The 22,516-nt window shown below is 43.2% G+C and overlaps 1 protein-coding gene across 1 annotated transcript in view; it reads right to left on the reverse strand.

Moving 5' to 3' along the window:
* Window positions 1-18,799, reverse strand: part of ITGA9 (integrin subunit alpha 9) — a 213,720-nt gene extending 194,921 nt beyond the window's left edge. Inside the window, exons 1-4 of the mRNA XM_056485059.1 lie at window positions 18,567-18,799; window positions 9,110-9,237; window positions 7,779-7,885; window positions 1,722-1,845 (exon numbers count right to left, since the gene is read on the reverse strand). Coding sequence (XP_056341034.1) covers window positions 1,722-1,845; window positions 7,779-7,885; window positions 9,110-9,237; window positions 18,567-18,733 — 526 coding nt within the window. The 5' untranslated portion in view covers window positions 18,734-18,799. The remainder of the gene's footprint in view (window positions 1-1,721; window positions 1,846-7,778; window positions 7,886-9,109; window positions 9,238-18,566) is intronic.
* Window positions 18,800-22,516: the final 3,717 nt, after the last annotated feature.

Consider the following 22,516-nt stretch of genomic DNA (forward strand, 5'->3'; position numbering starts at 1 on the left):
TACCATGCAGTGAAACTAAGCCAGCATAGTACTGCATCAACCCTGCCAACTTTCCATTGGCTGCTCTACATGTACTGGGCCCACACATTTCTATTTTTTAGCAATTCCTGGCAAATATCCTGTCAGATTAACAGTAGTTTTACTCCAAAAACATGACACATAGATAAACACAAGTGATTCTTCTCTTCCAGAAACCACATCCCCACCATGGCTTCAGGCAGTGCAGGAGCAGTAACAAAGGCTCACAGGGAGCCCCACTGGCATCCCTGCATGTGCACACTGCCCATAAATTAATATCAGATGATTTGCAGTGTATGACATCAGTGTGAGGCCTTATCCTGATTTTCCTGACAGTAACAGGGAGGGTAGGGAGGCAGGAAAGGACAAATACAGTAGCACAGTACTCACAACAGGAAGGCTTACATAGCTTATGTGTTCAGCTTACCCAGCTGAACAGCAGCTAGCATGGCTGGGACAAGTCCCTCAAAACTTCTCACATACAAATAATGGCCAAGTTCAGGGCAGAGAAGCACTCAGGGCACAGGTGTGTGCCATCTCCAAGAGGTGTGTGGGTTTGCAAGGCAGATTCCTAAGCAAAGCCCAGAGGGAGGTGAGGAGCCACCTCAGAAGAGTGAGCATGAGACAGACACAGTTCTGTCACAGACCTGGCTTTGCAGACCCCTGAGCTAGGACCTGGCCTCTCACCAGCACCAGAGAGCCTTGCCAGGACATTCACTGCCTTATCCCTCTCCAACTCACTAATGCCAGCAGCAATCCTGCTGCTGCCAGCTATGGACAGGAGGGACTTAAAAGCAAATAAGTAAAATCAGAGGTCTTGCCCACAACAAACCCTGCTGTGTTTTGTCCTCCAAACTCACCCACTTTTTCAGGCTCCTACAGTGAATAAGCAAAAGAAAAGGGGAGCAAGGGTGCTTTCTCCAAAGTGTTCCTCTCTAGGTAAAGAATCACAGGAGATACCATATCTTCTACTTCAAAACCCACTTGTGCCTCTAGTTCAGATAATTGCTCTTGGCTAAGGAGACTGTCTTCTGAAGTCTTTAAAACAAAATGGAAACATGGTATAAAAAGTACCACATGCACTAGAGAAGGAGAAATTGGACATGGGACTTGGTGCAGGAGCAAATGGCACAGCCACCCACGGCTCAGAGCTGGAGCCCTCCCTCTGCATCCACCTCAAACCCAGACCTTAACACAGCAGCAATTTAACATCAGTTGTTGCAGAAGTACCCCAAAGTGAGGGAGGTAACCCTTCTCCCTGTCCCACATCCCAATCCTCTAAAAAATGACAATATAGATGGAAGTGTTTCCATAAGATAGGCAAATTGGTTCGTGATTGCAGCATAATTCAGGATTTTTGTACCATGTCACAGTGAACCATAGGAGGCCAAGGTCAGATCAATATCTTCTCATTATTTACCAAAGGGGAGAGCTGCTGCCTCAAAACACAACTCACAAACTTTTTATTCCTCCAGCAGAGTACAACCCTGCACTTTACCAGTCACAGAGCCCAGTCATTGTGCTACTCTCCCAGCTTCATCCAAAACCCAATTGCCACCACAGCTGCACCACAATGCAGCCACATGTTACCAAAGCAAATCAAAAACAAAACAAACAAAAACCCCAAATCAGTAGTGAAGGTTACTGTAGTACTAGAAGCACAGCTGGGACACTGAAACTCCACTCCTGCTCTGACTCCTTACCTTCATAGCAGGGCAAGAGCTTCTTCCCTCTGGACTGCAGGTCAGGGGGAATGATGTTGCAGAAGCCATGGGGCAGGATGTACTCTGTCTCATAGTAGATGTTTTTCCAGCGGTGTGCACATGCCTGAACAGATCACACAACATGGGTTATTGGCCAGAGCCACAGGAGGTCACTGGCCAAGGCACAGCATGCATGGACAGGAGCACTCAGCACTACCTTCACCCCACAAACCCACTGTGCTCTCCTTATATTCCACTGTTTCTAGATAAAGTATCTCCTCCTTGTTAGCTCCTGCAGCTCAGGACATTGTCTGACCTGGCAGCTCAGATCTCAGCCTTCACATGTGTATAACTAGGAAAACAAGAGGTCTCAGAGCCTACACTGGAAATCTGAAAATCTCTGACTGTGCACAAATCCCTGCAGACAGCAAAGCTTTTCTAACTAAAGATGCACTAACACAACCCAGCAAAAGGTGAAAAACAGGAATAAAGACACTGAGAATACTTGGAAGGTTAAACCACCAAATAATGCATGTGAGTCAAAGGTTGGTTCCCACTGGGAAAGGCAGCTCTGTGTTCTGGTGACAGGTGTGCTGAGCCTTGCTTACTGGTGGTGAATTCAATTGAAAATGCCAAGGATTTTGTAGCAACAAGAGAGGCAACATTAGCCAAGGTGCAAGCAAGCTGCACAGCTTTATAGTGAAGAATGAGATCATCCTGAAAAACAGGGCTCACCAGGACACTTGCTCTGTTCTGCTGCCATGCACAGGCACACATGCAAACCATGTGGAGCCTGGTTCACACCTTCTCAGAACCTATTTGCTCCAAAAACTAACACTGCACTGCTGCCAGCCAAACCACAAACTGGCTTCTGCTCAGGATGTATTTGGAATAAAAGAAAAGGAAATGTGAAACAGCAAGGGCTTTGAACTTGGCACATGCCAGACCATATCTCCAGCTGGCCTGGGTCTATACTGAAGTCACTGTAGATGTGTCAATTTATATCATTTAAGGCTTAACCTCATGCCAACAGAGCAAGCCTCTATGCTACAAATCATCTCCTCCACACACCTTCAGCTTTTCTGGAGGCTTTGCATTAATCCCCTTCCCAAACCCCATATTTGGCCCCATCCTCCCCAGATGAGATACTCTCTGTCTTCCATCTCTGTGTGCTACCCCACTTTTCTACCTCAGCACCTCAGAGCTGACCAGCAGAGCATCTCAACATTGTTTAAAATTATATCCACTCATAAAGCAGGCACAGCTGTGTCACTTCTCCACTAAAGGACATGGGAAGTGTACCAGCTGCTGAGAAGCCCAAAATTCAATCTAGCCATCAATAGATTTTAATATGCTTATGTCCAGAAAGACATAAATAACACTACTCTAAAAGAACATAATCAGTTGTGCGAAACCTGCTCTACTGTTAGCAGTGTTGCATTTGGAGTTTGACATTTATTGCTTTCCCAATTTCCTGTGCTCAAGGAGAGGCACATATTTCCATATGTGGCTGTCACAGAGAGACAGTGAGGGGCTCTGGGGGCTGCAGAAAGTTTTGCACCACACTGCATGCTGCAGGCTTTCACCTGTGATGCAAAGAACTCTTCTGAGGGCACTCCACAGCCAAATGCATGTGAGAAGTACAACAAGGAACAGCTTTGGAGACTGCTGTATGCACTTTAAGGAGGCTCAGTTATGATTTCCATCCCCACACACTACTCATTCAAAATTCAACAGCAACAGACCACCAACATATGAAATGCTCATTTTCAGCAAAACCAGGAAACAGTTTCTCTCCTGACAGATCTGTGCTGTGAGCACAAATATACACATGCACAACCCTTGCAGAGACATGCCATAAAGACACATACCATTGCAGCGACAGTCGAGCCAATCCCAACTCTGGGTAGAAACTCAAATGGAAACAAGATCAAGAGTATTTTCAAAAATTTTGGAAAGATAAAGGATTGTGGTATTATAAATTCCTTGATATTTTATATTTCAGAAACTGCAGGACACTCACATAAAGTAACCTACTAATTAATCTCTCTTGGAAGAGTACAAACAATGGAGTCATGGAGAACAGCAGCATTTCATCACAAGCAGGTGGCTTTGCTCAGGACCAAGAAATATAAAACAATATAAGGAGAGAAAAAGCTGCTGCTGGGTAAGAAGTATGCTCAAAATCAACTGGAGGCTATCAGTCAAGCAATTCTGGGCACCCTTAAACCAATCTGTTAAGTCTTGGGTTAATGACCTTTATTCAGGCACACACTATAGTTCACCACTGACTGCCTTACTCTGCAAACCTTCATTATCTGAATCAGTGCTTCCCCAGGCTTCTCTGTGCCACAGCTACAGAACATAACACTTTCACAATGGACAGGAGTCCAGCAGCTCCTCTCCCTCCTCAGAACTCATTTCTCTGCAGCCAAACAACCAGCACATATGTCTCCCTGGCACAACACATCTGATTTTGGTTTTTATGTCTTCCCAAAAGCGTTTAGAGTTGATTACAGTTCACTGTCACTGCTGCATCATTCAATGTTACCAAGGCAAGGCAATGTGGCTACAGGCTTCCTTCTCTGGCAGCCATGGCACATGTCTGAAGAGGTCTTTGGAACAGAACTGAGTCACCTCAATTTGAGGCAATTGCAAACAAGTGGCAGCATATGCATCCTATTTTAGATGCAAGTTATAGGTAGGTCCCTGTGCAATAAGGAAACCATCAACATACTTTGGTGCTCAGCAGCTGCTGCTGGGGTACAGGTTCCAGCTCTACCACAGAACAGGGGAGGAATGATGCAAACCCTTGAAGCAAAATAAAAATGCTCCTGAGCAAAGCAAGATGAGATATCCATTGATGGCTGACACTGCAATACAATGAATAAGCCACTTCAGAACTGCTGACATTTGGCTCTTCTGCATATTGTGCAAAACACCACAGGCTTTGCTCCACAGAAAGAGCACAATACCAGAAGTGGCAGGTATTTAGGAAGAGCAAGACTGAAGGATGTGGCTTATCTCCAAATCACAATGCACCATCCCTGGTTCCTCTGCCAACAAAAGTAAAAGGAGCAATTTTACAGTTTCAGTTTGGAAAGAGCAGGCAATCTCAGATGCATTATTGCAGTACTGAGATTAATGCAGACTGACTGATAGTATATCCAAGGACAAGAAGCTTTCTTATTTAATCTTACTCCTACATTTGTTTATATCCTCACTGTTTGATGCTTTACTATTTAATCCATCACACAAACACCAAATTCTGGTTTAGTAACAGCCTGGCACAACATGGGCTCAAACACAATCCACATTTTACCAACCAGCTAAAGCCCTCTGGCACACTCCTCACCTCCCCTACCACCCCTTGCCACTGAAGCTGGTACTCTTATCAGGCAACTGGAAAAGGCTGATAAGAAAATAATTTAGGCCACTAAGCAGCTACAATGCAAAAGCAACAACTTCCTTCTACAACCCACAGTTGAAGTGTGGGACTAGTTAACCTAATACAGGATGTCAAGAGAATGAATATTTTAGAGAGGCAACTACACTTGTCCTTAAAAAAAAAAAAAAAAAAAAAAAAAAAAAAAAAAAAAAAGAAGAACAGACAAACAAACAAAAAAAAACCAAACAAACAAAAAAAACAAACATAACAATCCATCCTGGGCTACTGACCAGAAAGATATTACCCTGACTTAAAGGAATCTCTGGGAACAGATGCAGTAAATAGAGCTGTAATGTCTGACAACATAGACTCTACACTCTCCTAACTAAAGAAACACCCTATTACCTAGCAATTTTTAAAAAAATTGCCAAATACAGCTACAAACACATATTCAGACACATCATCTCAGAACACCAGTTTTTCAAATGAGCTTCAAAGAAAAGCCACATTTTAAAGAAACGCTAATCCTTCAAATTAGAAGAGCAAGTGTACTGAAAACGATGTATGGGAAAATCACAAATCTTTTTCAGTAAAATCTTCTCAAAACAGAGAGTAAGAATTACTTGAAAAATCCAGGTAACTTCCTTGCACAAAGGAATCTGTCTGCATTCATTTCAGGTTCTGTTTACAAACAGATGTATAATTAGCAATTTAAGACTTTGGTGACAAATAGTAATGAGAATTATATAATTAAATATTCTCCAGCATCTGGACATGATCTATTTGGTGAGGGGCAGCATATTCTTGTCAGAATGCCTGGATTAGGATTGTTTTATATCAGTGTCACTTGGGACATTTTACCAGCCTAAGTTGCACAGAAATAAGCATACCACCAGCTGTGTAATTTACTTTACCTACATTTCACTTCTAACCTGCTTTATGTGTGAAATTTCTACTTCCCCAGCCCTAACCCAAGACTGTCCATGTCTCTCACTCTTGTAGCCTCCATTCATCCAGCCAGCACCCAGCTTGGCAGCTGCTGGGCTTTTTGCCCCACCAGCACTCCCTCCAATTACTGATTCTGTCTAGGGAGGTGTCCCCTAAGCATCAGCTGCAACCTGTATTCCTTTGAACCAAAATACACAAACCTGCTATTCTTAACATAGACTTTGGACAAGAAATTTAGAGTAGACTAAAAAAAAAAAAAAAAAAAATTGTATGAGCAACCTTCTAAAAATTAATTAGGATTAATTTCAGCCTGATGACTGGACAATGACAAGGGTGCTTTCTCTCAGGTAGTGTTATCCTTGTTACTTCTCAGTTGTCACACACAGCTGAGCTCACATACAGGACAGGATACACTGTAAATATCTACAGCAGAGGACAAAATTAAAGCATTCATGCTAGTGCAAGCCATTCATATTTTCAAGGTATCTTATTTATGCCCCTCTTTCTCCCCTCCTCCTCTTGTCCTGAACACATTTAAAACACCCAAGAAAATAAAGACAACTCCTATCACACTAACAAGGCATCTACCAAGAGAGATAAGTGTAAAAAAAAAAAAAATTTACAGTACTGTGGGAGAAAGGTATGAAACCTATCTGCTCTCCCACAGGGAAACAATCACAAGGATTTGGGGCATAAGCACCTCTATTCTAAGCACATATTTTAAAAAAGTCTGAGTGAAGAAGGTTTGTCCTCTTGCCTTTTACAGGTGATTGGCACAGTAATCACTGCACAAGGTCTTTCTCCCTAGCAGCTTTTAGACAGTTTGATGTTACATACAAGGGCATTTATTCCTTTATATCACTGGGAAGATGGAGCCAGTTGAAAAATTCCTACTCACAAACAGTGCTGCTTAGAATTAGACTGCTGTCAGGGCTACCCTGATACAACCTTGACATTTCCCTGCCACATATAATACATACAACATTTTGCTGCAAATTTCTTTTTATTTCTGTTAACTTCCCTGCAGACACAGTCACTCAGATAAACAGTCAGAGCCCAACCATGGATGTATATACAGGCAATTATTGATCATAATGAAAAATACCCATGCATTCTAGAAAAGATTTCCCCAGTAGTCTCACAATATCACAGGAAAAGTTTTGCAAAGAAATATTGCACATCCTAAGGATGGCATCTGCTCTCCTTGTCCTGTCTTTGTGCACAGTAACCTCACTGAAGACAATAAGCCAATCCACACACACTTTAAACATCTCTATTTGCATCTCTTCTCCCTTGTTAATAGGACATTAATATAGATAAATGAAAAATACAGCCACAAAGAGCAATTTACATTTTTCCTTGTATGTTTTGAGACACAATTCATATGTTCAAGGAAAATGTATGCTTTCTTATTTCCTAAATAAACACAGGCAAACTGCAAAAAGATCAAATTAGTAGAATACCTCCCCAGACAAATTGTATTTATTCAGCTAAAAGATATAAACCCTCAGATTTAGGAGGCTGACACAAGTCAGGTGTGATGGCTTGGAATCCTCCCTCTATAAATCACATCTGGCTGGGGCTCACTTGTGCTTGCAGAAAGGGACTACAGAATCTGCTGCCTCTTACTCTGGACTCCAGTCACTGCTAAACACCATCCTGATGTGCTTAGTCAGGCAGCAGCTACATTTTTAATGAGATCAGAAATAGTAGGGACTTACCAGCACACTTCCACCAGCCTTTGGCTGCCTAGCTAGGCTCACACCCATCCATTCATCATCTCTGTCTTCCTTACAGGTCTTTCCACAGAGCATGCCCCGAGAATTGCCTACAGAAAAAAAAAAGGAAAGGCAGCAAGGCAAGGAGACATGAGTTTTAAATATCTACCAAAGAATCCTAACAAGAAAAGACATTGCTCATCAAACATCTGACAATGCTTTTCTTCCTCCCTGCATCCTGATTATGTATTAGTTCTTGAATGCATTAACTGGGGCAATCTTCTCACTCTTAAGTGGCACCATACATATAAACAGTTGAGGGCAGACCCTGTTCCCAACAGGCAGCAGCTACCACAATTTTACTGGGCAAAACACACAGTTCTAGTTAAATAAACCATCAAACCACCAAGTAAATGGGAGAGGTATCCCATTGTCTCCTGAATACAATCTTGAAAATGAGATCAGGGGCACTTGAAAAAAATGAGGCTCAGGCAGCACTCATGAATCCATGACAATTTACAATCTGGTAGAGGACAAACCACTTAGCCAAAACACTATTTTAACACATGTAAGTTTCATAAACAGGAATTCTACTTAGTATAAGTATGAAGAGATGAGCAATGCCTTTTTTTATAGGCAGAGAAAGCAACATGTCACCAAAAAAACCATAATATTAAAATTCTTTACCATCATTATCCAGCAGAAAGTTTTAGATTACAATTTTACTTGAGGCCTCCATCTTCCCCTGCCTCACACAGTTCATCAGATTAACTGAAGCCAACCCTGATCCCAAGCAATGGCATACAAGGGGTCTCACCAAGACCACTTTAGTACAAAAAGTGAACTCGAGAAATTATTTGCTGCATTGAGGGAACCCATAGATCACCACAGTACTAACAACACCACATCTCATGAGGCCATCACTGCACTGCCTGGGGTCATCTCATGCACTCTTAGTTCAGCACTGCCTGGAGTAGGCAGGAGCACCCCAAAACACTTATGCTGAACATCATCAACAATGCAGAAAAGTCACCCTGAAGCAGGTGGAGAAAAGACAGAAGCTTGGGTTAATCAGGGAAAAAATCTACATTTACAGGGTTACTCCCTGGAAAGAGCAAGCAAGGTGACTGGGAGGACACCAGCACCAGTGGGATGTTATTTTGTAATGCTGAAGAGAATATGACACCTGTGCTAATAGTGCCCAAAACCCACCAGGAAAGGCTGATGGCTCCCTCTCAGTATTTCAGGGCCAATTTGAAGCTGGCAGCAGGACTGCCAACTGTGGTTTGGATTTTTTGGGTGCCTCCAGCTGTCCCAACTTCATGACTACCCACCTCTCCCCATATCCAGTTCTGTGCATCTTCTGTCAGGGTTGGTATGGACTCGACATTTAAACACTGCTCCTGGGGACTGAACAGAGGTGCTGTATTTAGATTCTGCCTTGGGAGCACCAACCAAGACCCTGGAAACCAAAAGCAAAGCAACAAGTGATTAATTTCAGGAGGAAAGGAAAAAAAAACCAACAAACACCACCAAGGCTCACATTACCAGAGCTTCACCAGCAAAAGCACTTTTCTCAGCAACCTTGTAAAACAAGGACACTGATTCACAAACTGATAACATCACACAATAAAGGCATTTCTCCACAGTGAAGGCACAAATATTTTTAACAAATTAAATTTCCATTAGGATTGCACCACATTTAAAGTGACACACTCTCACCACACACCTCCCAAAAGCATTTAGGAAAGCATTAGGATGGACAACAGCATTTGCATCCATTTTCCCTCAGTAGTAGCTACATCCCTATCAAACCAGAATGACACACCCACAAGCAGACAAAATTCTGAACCTCCTGCTGGCTGCATTCTTGCCAGCCAGCCCAAGATTTGCAAGCTTGTTTAGAAAGCCAAGGCACCCCATTCTCAGAACATTTTATACAATTACATCTTTAAAAAAACAACAGCAAAAAAATCAAACCAACAACACAAGCAAATCTCTTCCACAACACACTGCTATCAACCAACATTTATCTTTAAGGCTGTGAAGACTTTACCTGTACTATTTATCCCACATGAAATCTAGTGTTTCTGGGAAGAACCAATGGCCTGCTCTGGCCATAGGGTTACCCTTGGAAGAAAGGCTGTCAGTCCTTTTTAATCACCTGTGTTAGGATCTCTGTAGCAACCCAGCTTCTATCTTCTCATGCCCTAAGGGATGCTTTTTGAAGAGGATTACAGGGGAAACCCAAGTATTAAAGGAGTCCTTTCACTGTCTCCTCATTAAAGGGACAATCTTTCTCAAGTGGTTGTGACCCAGACCTGGGCCGGGGAGGAAGAGGAGGGAGGTTAAGCAGGAGGAAGGCAGTGGGGAGCAGCAGGTAGCTAAGTAACAGCTCTGCAATTCTCTGGTACTGTCACACATGACAGAGCTTCTGAATGGAAAAAAACCCTCACTAAAGTAAAGCCCAGGGCTGGAGCTAAGGGTGACCACCTCTAGAAGGCTAAGGCTCCAGAAGTGCCCTGTGCAGACCCAGGCTGCTACCTGGGAGGCAGCAGCTGACCACGGAGACACTGCTCTTGGTTCAGCCCCTAAAGAGCTACTGGTGCAAAGGCAGCCTGCACACACACCTACCCCACTCACAGATGGGCAGCCCAGCACCAAGCCCAAAGTGGATGCTCTCCCTGTTTTAAACAACTTTTCCCTCACCCTCCAGTCTGAATTTCCATGCCAACCACCACTCATCATCACCACCCCTGTACACACAGGGAGACCCAAGGCACAAGGTGTGCTCTTGCCCAGGGTCAGTCTGAGCCACCTGGAAGAGCTGCTCCTGCATCAGAGCCTCATCTACACACAACAGGAGCACACCTCCACTCCTGACACACTGCCCTGGATGTGGGATGCAACAAAACTGTCCTGTGGATCTTGATACCTTTACAAACATAAGAGAAACCCCTGAGTTAAGTGGTGTTGGTTTCACGGGCTGGGGGTGGAGCTGCCTGAGGGAAGCCGCACGAGGCCGGCGGTAGGAGGGGCTGTCCCGCCTCTGGGAGCTTCCCCTGTGGGCTGCGGGGACCAATCAGAGAGCTGGCTGGTGATGGACAGCTCGGGAAACCAATTGAAGGTCGTTCCGCTTTCACAAATCACATTGGATTGCACGAGCTGGTCTCTTTCTGCTTCCGGCTCGCGGGAGGTGAGGTGGCTCTGGCCGGGGCCCGGTCCGGCTCCGGCTCTGCAGGGAGCCCTTGGCCCGGCCACAGCTCGGCCCTGGCCCTGGTGGCCTTGGCTCCGTGTGGCCCCCGGCCCTGCGCGGCTTTTTGGCTTGGCTCGACTCTTCATATGGCATGGCCGAGCGGGGGGATGGGGCAGCCACCGAAGGCTCTCCCTTCCCATTCTGAGAAGAGAGGCCCCAGATGATGCATGTGGCTCAGAGTTTTTCCAGCAACAGCCTGGCCTGGCTTCTTCACGATCTGGATACAATTTTAACTCTTTTCATGCCTGGATAAGATTCTCAATCTGCCGAGCTCCTCTGAATGAGAAGGAATAAAGCATGGAGACTACAGAGGTCAGCGGAATAGAGATAAAGTTCCTGATGGGAAGAGATTGAAAAGGTGCAACTGATAAGTAGCTGAAAACCTTTTTGTGGGCTAAGGGGATTGTCACTACACTAAAATTCCTTTAAACTGTGAAATATACTTGGGGAGGTTTTGGGTGCTTGAGTAGAAGACTTTTTTTTTGCCTAGGGGAAATGGAGCTCTCTCTGTTTTGGGGCTGGAATATGAACAGAGACATTTGATAGAGAAGAATATGAAGAGAATTTTGTTTTTCAGCAGCCTGCCTTTAAAAGTGGCACCCCGAGTGTGTAACACAACCCATAGCACAGCTCTGGAAGGACTGTGAAAAATGGGAGGAAATTCATAATCTGCGGATGTGGATTGTGAAGGTGAAGTCACCCCCTAAGCCTAAATTAAAAAAGGGACTTTTCTCTCTTAAGTGAACTGAAATTATTATTTGGGTGGATAACTGACTGAAGTGTTTTCTGTATGATGTTATTAAGGAATGTGGAATGAAGAGAGGAAGGAATAATCTAGGAATCTTATTCTGAACTCTTTTTTTTTGTGTGTGTGTGTATGTTATTAATAAATTTTTTCTTGTACCTTTTTAAGTTTTGAGCCTGCCTTGTCTCTACTCCCAAATCCTATCTCTAAAAGAAATTAAATATATTCAAATTGGCAAAACCCAAGTCACACCATGACAAGTAACCATTTTCTCTGAGGTTTTATAGGCTAAACAGCTTCATTTGGAGAATTCTGATGGAATTGCAGTCTTGCACTCTACAACACACGTCATGCTTTCACAAGTGAGGAGAATTAAAATTCAAAATACTTAAACTGGTAAAACCTACAAAGGCTGCGCACTTGGGGACCAAGTGCAAAGGAGCTTGAAAAATAACTCTAAATGGAAATCCTGCGAGGCAGGCAGCAGATATAAAATCAAATGCCAGTCATTTTATTTAAACAGGCAATGAATGCATAACATTCACTTATTGACATTCATGAGGTCTAACAAAAATAAACATTACTAGCTTAAAGAGTTACAGGTTCAAACTGCAAAAGGAAACATCATGTTTCTATGACCCATTATAATAATAACACAGGTCACACTGAACTCCAGTTTAAAAGAGATTCTGCTCTAACTTAAGAAAAGTACATATGATTTAGCAAGATCATGCACAAGATTCATTGGGTTGCAACATGAAAGAGACAATGGAGCCTAAATTACAAAAACTTTTCATTTCTCCTTAAAAAGATTAATGGGAAAAATTTATAATTAAAAATTTGAGTAGGCTACTGGCACAGATAATATTGCTTGAGCAATTATACCTTTCAAAAAGTAAACGTTCACTGCCATTTCTTGATGAGGACTGAGTAGAAAGAAGCAGCCCTGACATGTGCCAATGGTAAATCTATTTTGGATTGTCCTGAATGTCCGTACATTCAAATTTGTATTTGCAAATTCAAATTTGAGTCAGCATACACTGTATCATCTTAAGATCTTGTCTCGTTCATTCACTCCTGCACTTAATGAAACCTTTGCAGAGCTACTGTTTCATCTGGCATGATCCATGCTCACCCATGCCCTAAGATAGTTCCTTCAGGGAAATGGGAGGTTTTCTGTTGGTTCACATGCTCTTTAGCTGGTATTTGTTACATACTAATTACTTTAATTTTATTCAAAGGTTTGAGACTGAAATACTTCCTTTGTCAACAAAAAGACTTGCTTACTCTCTCACTAGCTTCTGTAGGGGATGTCTTAACTGTTGTAAGGAAGTAATCCCTTTAACTATCATTAAACTTTTCAGCAGACCTGGATTGGCAACTCATTTCCATCTAAATACTTCGGGACTCCTGGAGCAAAAACAACACCTGTTTTGTATCTCCTCTACAGATTTAAAACACCTTTGAAATCTTTTGCAATGTCTATGAAGAACAGCAATCAGAGAAAGTGTTTTTCCTCTGCTACTATATCAAATCAGAAATACATTTCAAAACAAAGTCTTAGCGTCTAATAGAGTCTTCTCTCATTTCAGTGCTGTGGAGTTTTGCCTGGCATAAACACAGAAGATATAAATACAGCTAGAAGAAGTATAACTTTCCAACATACTCCAAATAGTTTAACCAGCACTTGTTTAAAATGAGTGACTTTTGCTGTACAGTTTTCCAATGCTGTTATATGACTACTTGGGCTGTTGCAAGCAAGCACCAGCACTTCTCCAGCCTTTTGCCAAGAGGCTTACTATGTGAGTAATACTCTCTGCAGGTTATTGATGAGTGCAGGCTCTCACCACAACCATAATATTCCATGGGAAGCCCCCAGAATATTAGTGAGTAGCTGCAAGAAGACACCTTGAAGGGGAAAACCCTTTCAAGAGAAAGAGGTTACTTGCAGAAAGAAGGAGAACCAAGAACAGGAGGAGGGGAGTTTGGAACCATTTTAGCCATTTTCCTTGAGATGTACAGAAATGTGTAAGCAACAGCCTCATCCCACTGATTCTGTGAAAAAAGTATAGGGGTTTAAACCAAAATAGGGAGCATTAAGCAGAAAGGCCACTTAATTTTCTCTTCTTGCCTTCATACACAATCAAGGACAAATACCTTCATCTGTATTGAAAAAAAACTATGCAGCTGCATGGTCAGAAACCATTCCACTGGAGGAGCTGCAGCAGCCAATTTTATTGGATGACAAGAAGTTTTTGGCCACAGAGAAATTCACACCTCCGTAAAATTACTTCCTGAAGAGCAGTGACAATCACTTTGCTGGTGATTGACCCTCAGGACATATAGATTTGGAAATTAATTGTTGCATTTAACAGAAGGAACAGTGAGCAAAAGTGCAGAGCTGACCTATGGCTGGAGAGATGCCAGGCACATGAAGCATCAGTCCACAGCACGTCAGCAGTGATTAGACAATCACAGTTTAATGACTGAGGACTGTAGGTACCTCACCTCACTGCAATGTTAAGTGGCAGGGGAAAAAGGTCTTTAAATATCTTTACATACCACAGCTCATTTCAAAAGCAATAGCAGAGAAGGGTGCCCTACCACCATATCCCAGCTGAGTTTGTCCCCTTTAGAAAGGTCTCTGTTACCTGCAAAATAACCCCAGCTAATTGAAATAAAACCCTTGTTTCATCCATTACATGCAGAACAAGAAGCAGGAGGGCTGGATGATCCATGACCAATTGGTCAGCAAGCTCAGGTTCCTCAAAATTCCATGGCAGGATCTACAGTATCACAGCTTAGATTATGCACACAACATCCAGTCTCCACTGGGTCAGTCTGTTCCCATACCTTTGATAAATAACATAGGGAATAAAAATTTTCAGCTCCCCCAAAGCTGCTGAATAGAGCTTAAAAACTAAGCTGGAAAAAAAAAATAAGAATGGATATAAAGGTATACATACAGGATGATAAGTGTGACTGGAACCAGTGGAAAAACAGATGAAGAGGACTACAGTGTTTGTTTGGGCAAGTTATGTAACAAGAAGCAATAGCGTGCCCAAAGAAAAAGTTCAAGGAAAGGTCACCTTTAATATTGAAGCATTATTCAGTGCATACAACCACCAGAGACCCCTCTTAATAAACCTCCAGAACCATAAAAGGACTTTCAGAAGGAGGCAGATGCATGCAAAATAGTTCTAGGAAAGTGATGTTTATGTATTAGATAAGAAACACATTTAAATTAATATATATGTTTATGATAAGTATCTTGCTGTGAAGTCTCACAACACATGCAGAACCAGGAGAGATCAGCTGCATGTCCTGCACAGATAAAGAATGCCTGCTTTCTAATGTTTCCAAGTGTACTAGAAAGTTTATTCTGTCCAGTTTTGGATCACCTTCCTTCTGATGGCTCACAAGTTTACATGGCATGCTAACAGCACTGGTCGACCAGCCCAAGATGCAGATCAACCTTCATTATTTCAGCAGCAGTGCAAACCAGTGAAGAGCAGGGTGAAGGAATGATGCAACAGCACAGAAACCAGACTCATTCTCTATTGTAAAACTCACAGCAGGACACCATGCAACTACACTGACTTCATTACTTTTTCATGCCAGATCATTTTGCCAGACAAGATGAAATGGTCACCCTTGTCTTGCTGAGAGATTTGAGGGTGTCAGCAAGGGGTCATAAAGAGGGAAGGAGAGAACAAAGTAACATTCAATTTAAAAAAGGAAAATCAGATTTCAAATTATTAGAACCTCTTATCTGGGAAAAAAATGTTGCATTTTTTTTTTCTTTTTCAACTGTCTGGTAGTTTCTTGGTGGTTTTTTGAGCCCTTACTCCAAATTTCAAAATTATATGCAAAGACCAGAAACACTTCAGCTTGTCCCTGCTCCAAATGCAACCAGCCACCTGGTTTCTTGCTGAAAATGGCAATGATGGGTAACTAAATAAACCTGCCAAGATTTACAGCCATAAAACCCACTTAAGGAAGGAAAAGCAGACATTGTCAGAAATACAATAACCTCAGCACATCTGTGTTGAGAAACCTTTCTTGAGACAAGAAAATGCGCAAAAAACGACTCAATGGAACCATCACTGCAATCAACTGTTGCAGAAAACATCAAAGGCACTGACTGGCTCCACCACTGTAGTGGTGGCTGAACACCCATATTCCATTATAATTTCTGTGTGCAGCAGCCTGACTATTCACATTCATCTGATGTAAGATTTCATATAAAATATCCTATTTCCCCCCCCCCCTCTTTTTTTCATTCTACATGAATATTTGGCTCATATAAGCCCGAAAGAATTGCCAAACTCTGAACCAGCTTACTGGAAACCTACAGGCCTAAGGAAGGCAATACAGACAGGTGCCTTTGTGGTCTTGGAAAACAAAGATCTGAAACATGGAAGATGTGGCTATGGGAGATACCATCTTAATATGAATTGGTGACCATATATACATATATATATGTATGGGTGTATCTATATATATACACACACAAATGTTCACACACATCAGGACATGGACAAGGCTACCAAAAACAGCACAGCTCTCATGATCAAAAGAACATTAGGTGAGTATCAGGTCCACAAGCAATAAAGAGCAAGAGTTCCCTGAATACCTTCGAATGCTTGAGAGCATATCAACATATTAAACAATTTTAGCTGGGCAGGAGCCCTATCAGCCTCAGATATGAGCAATCACATTTTTGCAGGCTCACAGAGTGCTAAACTCACCAGGCAAGCCTTCAATGCCCAAAATACCACTGTCTAAAGTTAAATTATTATAACTACTTCCCATTGCAGTGTACAGACCCAATGGACATAAGAAAACTGAAATCATAGCTCTTCCTTGGGAATATAAATGTCACAAGAAGAAAGACAAAAAACTTGACACACAAAACCAAACAATAAACCTGACTTTTAAGAGGAGCTTCTTCAGAAAACTGGAAGAAGGCTGCATATACTTTTAAGACATTCATTACTGACCCTTAGGATGCACACACACATTACGTGCACAACTGCACGTAGCACACTAGAATCAAGAGGAGTGTAAAAATACTCTTCTCCCAACTTGTTATCCCAGTGTTTGTTGGGAACAGGATTCTGAAGTACCCATGAAAGCAAACTTCCTGGTCTCACAATGAAAAGAGGAACTTTCCCATCAGTGGTAACAATCCCACCCTCATGATTTCTGACTGTGCTGATGCTGACTATATTAAGCTGCCGTTAACCTTTTAACAACTTTTTTATTTAAAAACATTTAATGATCTTAGATGTTGGTTTGGTTTTTAATTTCTTCTGGGTGCCACAGCAAAGGCACCATGAATCAGCTCCATTTAAAAGGAAATGGATTTTACACAACTGGAGATTTGACCACCAGACTTTTAACAGATGCCTGCCTTCAGAGAGATGCCCAACTTAAAGTCCAGCATGTTTCTAAACAAAGTGGGGATATCTGCAAGACTCTTTCCTAGTCCACCTTCCCTTCCAAATATACCACACCAGCAGGTGCTATCTGAAGAGAATTCATATTGTCAATCAGAATGACAGATACCTACATAAGAAGCAACAAATTCTACCACTTTTGTCCCACCATGCTGCACTAGATCAGCATTTCATTCACACCATTGCAAATCCCCAGCAACTTGTGTTGAATACAAGCTCCTTTCAGCCTCTGCACCCTTCATTGACTCCTGACCTAAGTTAAGCACTGCTTTAAACTGAGATCTTTTCTTCTCTCAGGGTACTTTTCCTCTATGAAATCATAAGTCCTTAAAAATGAATGCTCCATGAAAGCCACTATGGAGAAAGGCAGAGCATAGAACTACTTGTGAACTAAACGGTGTGAAAGAAATTCATTTTTAAAGAACTGTATGGCAGAATGAATACATTTATTTAAACCACAGTGCACCAAAGTTCCAAGATCAATAGCTGAATATCTAAGTATAAAAAGATAAATACATGCTTTGTGGTCGCTTACTGGCAGCAATGGCTCCTACTCACATCAGAAGTGCACCGGATGACACCAGCTAGGTCCAGTTAAGAGAAATCACTATTAATTCTAACAAAGAGCCTCTAACCCAGACAACAGAGAGCCTGTGGTCTACTGCTCTTTTCAATCAACGGGAAAACACGAAGCTTGCCAGTTTCACAAATTTTTGGATGCAGATAAACTTTCCATCTTCGGCCTTCTTTTTTATATATTTTTTTAAGTTACGCAGACATTTCCTCTACGATTTGGAAGCGTCCCTTCAGCCTCCGAAGGAATTTTGACCCTCTCCGGGCAGAGTTCATCTCCGCGGGCGCTGAGCGCGCTGCTCCCGCTGGAAGTTACTGGTTAGAAACATCTCCCATTAACACGGCAAAACCCAATACCTTCTTACCCCTTGCGCTTTTTCGTAGCCAGCCGGGACGGTGAGCTAAACATTTTCTGCGAGCAAGGGGGATGGAGCACAGCATGGAGACATCGCCCGCGGGCCGGCCGGCGCTTGGGGACAATTGGGTCACAAAGCCGAGCGCCGGCTGCCAGCCCAGAGAGGACATCCCCGTGTTAAAACGCCCTGCTCGCATCGGGGAAATCCCTCCGGCACACGGAGCCCGGAGCTCCGCACAAGAGCCGGACCGAGCGGGAGAGGCCCCGCAGCCGGGGCGGGGGCGCTCCCTGGCCGCCCGCTGAAGGGGGATGCGGCTGCCTGCCAGGAGGGATGGATAGGATAGGATAGGACAAGACAGGATACCCCTCCTGGCAGCGCCCACCCGCCCGCGCTACTCACCACCGCGTGCTGTCGTGGTAGTGCTGCAGCACCGAGTACCCGAAGAAGGACCCGTTGGGACCCCGGAAAATCAGGGGGCGACCCAGGTCCACGTTGTAGGAGCGCACCACGGCCGCCCACAGCAGCGCGCACAGCAGCCGCGCTCCGCACCGCCGCGCCGCCGGCATCCTGCGAGTCCCGCCCGGAGCGGCGCCGCCGAGCGCTGGACGCTGAGCCCCCGCTCCGCTCCCGGTGCCGACTCCGAGGCGAGCCCGGGCGCGGCGCTTTTGTGCCCGCCCCGGCCCGGCCCGGTCCGGCCCGGCCGCGCCCTCTGGCGGCCCCGGGACTCGCCGTGCTCGGCCCCGCCGCCCGCTCCTCCCGCCCGGCTCCTCCGGCCGCGTCCCTCCCTTCCACCCAGCTGCCCGGCAGCTACGCCTTTATGACATTTTTTCCACCTACTCCCGTTCTTTGGCAGCCCCTCCCCCGGTCGGCGCCTGGAGGGGGAAGAGGGAAATCGAAAAGTTTGGGGCAGAAAGACGTGGAGGAATCAGTCCTGACTTCCATTAGTTTGAATCTATCAGCCCTGATTGAATTCGAGACGCGGAGAGGAAAGCTTCGCGAGACACAGAATTTGCATCATGCCGAAAGCACGGGAGATTTTCTTGGGACAAGGGAAGCCGTGGGGAGAGGCGGTGTCTTTTTTCAGGGCAGCAGAAATGAAAACACTTCGGCTAAAAAAATCCGACCAGTGTTTTCCGGCAGAAATACATCGGGTCTGAAAAAGAAGCGGCAACCTTCGTGGCTAGGTAAAAGCTGAAAATAATTGTTCTCATACTTGAAAAGTTTGACCATCTGAGAGCAAAAATAATCAGTCAAACATGCTCTGATAGAAGAGCAAGAGCAAAGACAAGAAGATAAGACAAGACTCCAGAGGATAAGACAGGGGTGATCATCACTCTGTAGGAGAGAGGGAGTTAGGTGCTAGAAAACCCATGGGCCCACAAAGCCCATCCTTTTATTAAATTAAGAAGCAATATATTTTAATGCTTAGGATTCACGTGTTTAGATTTTTGAGGATCGAGCCCAGAATCTCAGAGGATAAATAGTTTCTCACAGATAACTGTGACTTTCATATGTTTCTGTTAGCCTTGGCTTTGACTCTTTAATTCCATGTACACCCCTCATCCATAAGAAGGTGCACCAGGAGAAGCAGAGTAAGTCCTGGGAAATACAGGAATAGAGGGGCCAGGAACTCTTATGCAACAGGAACTGCCACCTGTGGCAGGTCACTGGAGATTTGTGGCCAGGTCGACCTCTTGCACATGCATATGATGGTTAACGGGGAATTTGCTCCTAATGACACCAGTGATCTCCAGGGAAGAGTGCTGCATGTTGAGGCTCTTGGAAAGCTGTCATGGAAACACACTCTTGCAGGTCAAATCTTCCTTCAGTGAAGGGTGAAAGAGTAATTATTTTTCTGCAAAGGGTTTGCACCAGGGTTTGTGTTCAGTGAGGAGCGAATTCTGGGGTAAGCTGTTTCATGATATCCATGTGGCTCTTTCAAGAGCATAGCCTGTTTCTGCAAGGGAGCATCCTCATCAGGAAGAAGATTGATTGCAAGCATTGCTTTTGAGCATCACTGTCAGAGCAAATGTTCTGGTGCCACATGTAGATGTTGCTGTTTAGAAACTGCCATTTTTGATGTTGACTGTGATGCCAGAAAGCAAACTTCTGCCATCACAGTCAACATCAAAAATGGCAGTTTCTAAACAGCAACGTTAGCATAGATTTTTTCAAATAGATTAAATAAAGAAGTAATAATTACAGAATTTGGTGGTGAAAAAAATCAATAGAGGAATGAACGCTTCCAGTCATCAAGGTATTTTATATTAGCTGTGTGAAGCTCAGTGGTATAATTATTTAGTGTTCTTGTTCAAGGTGGTTTGTGAAAAGGTTGGAGTAGTGTGAGTCTTCCTTCATCTAACTATGACCAGGATTATGGAGAAGTGAAAATTTTCCAGTCAAATCTGAGTGGCACATTGATCAGTATCAAATAAAAAGGGAAAATCACTTTATCAGTAACTTCAGCCTTAGGTGTATGATCAAACTGCAAGAATTGATTTGTTTATTGGTGCAGCAAGAAAACAGCAGGGCATTTAATGTCATATTAGCAGGGAGACTTGTAACATTTAATAGGAAGATTTTCACAGGGATTTTATAACTGCACAATCAATATGGATTAAAGTAATCTGATTTAGGCAGAAAGTCAATACCCCACAATTAAGCAAATTCCACAAATGACATGTAATCCCATTAGCACTACAAAGCCACATCTCTGCCTTTTGAAGCAAGAAAGTGTTGGGGGTTTTCAATTAATTATCTGGGCACTAAACGGTGCTCAGACAGCTCTCAAACCAAGTTAAAGGAAATGTGGATGATATGCTAGAGAGAGAGAGAGCAATGGGTTCATCCTTCTCCAGAGGGAGGAGGGAAGCAAAGCAATGAGATGAGGTGAATGGAACACTTGTCTTTTCATGTTGCAGAGTGCTCTCAGGGGGACTTATTTCAACTAGAAATGATACATACAAAATTGTGTCAGACCATAAAAATGTCAGCTCTCAATTCCTTGCAAGGAAGAGTATCCAGAGAAAGGCTAGGAATATGGTACTTCCATCCTTTCCTTTCTTTTATTGCACATCCAAATACTGAAGTCATCTCAAAACATTTAAGCCAACAGGAATTTTGTCAGTCCGAATAGAAACAGAAACTGCCTGTCTCAGTGGTGCAGATTTAGCTGATAAAATTCTGGCCAGCCATTTGTGAAAGTAATGGGACATCCAACTGCAGCGACCAGGATAATAATAATGTACAGTCAAATGAATATCATGGTAAAACTAAGGGGTGAGAACACAGAATAATACATTAAATCATATGCCACAGAATTCCCTTCACACTGAACACAAATCCTGGTGCAAACCCTTCGTGAAGGAACCATTCAAACCAGGAATAGCTATAATAAGCATTCTATATCTCTATTCTCACTGTGTGAGCCTTGATATTTCTATCATCTAGACAAGCTCCATACCTGTGCCATAGGGCTAATTTGTACTTTACACCTACCTGTATTAATTAAACACTGTATTTTGGCAAGACTCAGTCTCCAGATTAGTTTATAAATTTGAAACATTATCTGCAAATTGAGAATCAACAGTGAAGTAGCACCCTTGACAATACTTTTTAATTAATAATAGAGCTTATAAAAAAAAGTCCAATGCAATAATGTTATGACTGAGGAAAGAAAATTAAAATGAAAACAAATGCCTCATGTCTTCATTGCTTAAAGATTCAGTTGTGCACAAACTCCATTCATCAAGAATGAGCATTAAAGATAAGTTGTCTTCCTGGAAGATTCTCCTCCCAAAATGGCACTTCAAAGGTGATTTATATATATGTGTGTATAAATAAATATAAAGATAAATTTCTCCCTTTTGTACTGCACATTGTGAACTGTTCGGGTGTGGATTTCTCTGCCTGGCCCCCAGGTCTCTCCTGTTTGCTCTTAGCCACAGGTGGGGAGAGGATGTGCTGCTGAGTGGGGATGGGATGATACCTCCTTCTCCCGCCCTGGCATCCATCAGCAAGGACATGGTAACAATGGGAAGGCATCCCATAATCTCATTAATACAAAGGCTACTGCCTCTCCCCATCATTATTCATACATTTATGTCAGTACATCCTCAGTATTAAGGAGATTTTAACTGAAGTTGTGTTAAAGGTTTCCCATTGCAGTGGTGAGCCTTGCTGATTGTTCCTGTGCATTCTTCATATTTCTCTGGCAAGTTCTCAATGCAGGGAGATTGGTAATTCTGTTTATAAATCAGGTCCTAATGATAACACTGCAGTTTATTTTCAGTCAGTTAACACAGAACTCTGATCTAACCCACTACAGACCCAGCTGAAAAGACTTCAGG

The sequence above is a fragment of the Oenanthe melanoleuca genome, chromosome 2 (assembly GCF_029582105.1).
Source record: "Oenanthe melanoleuca isolate GR-GAL-2019-014 chromosome 2, OMel1.0, whole genome shotgun sequence".
In the NCBI taxonomy this organism is placed as follows: domain Eukaryota; kingdom Metazoa; phylum Chordata; class Aves; order Passeriformes; family Muscicapidae; genus Oenanthe; species Oenanthe melanoleuca.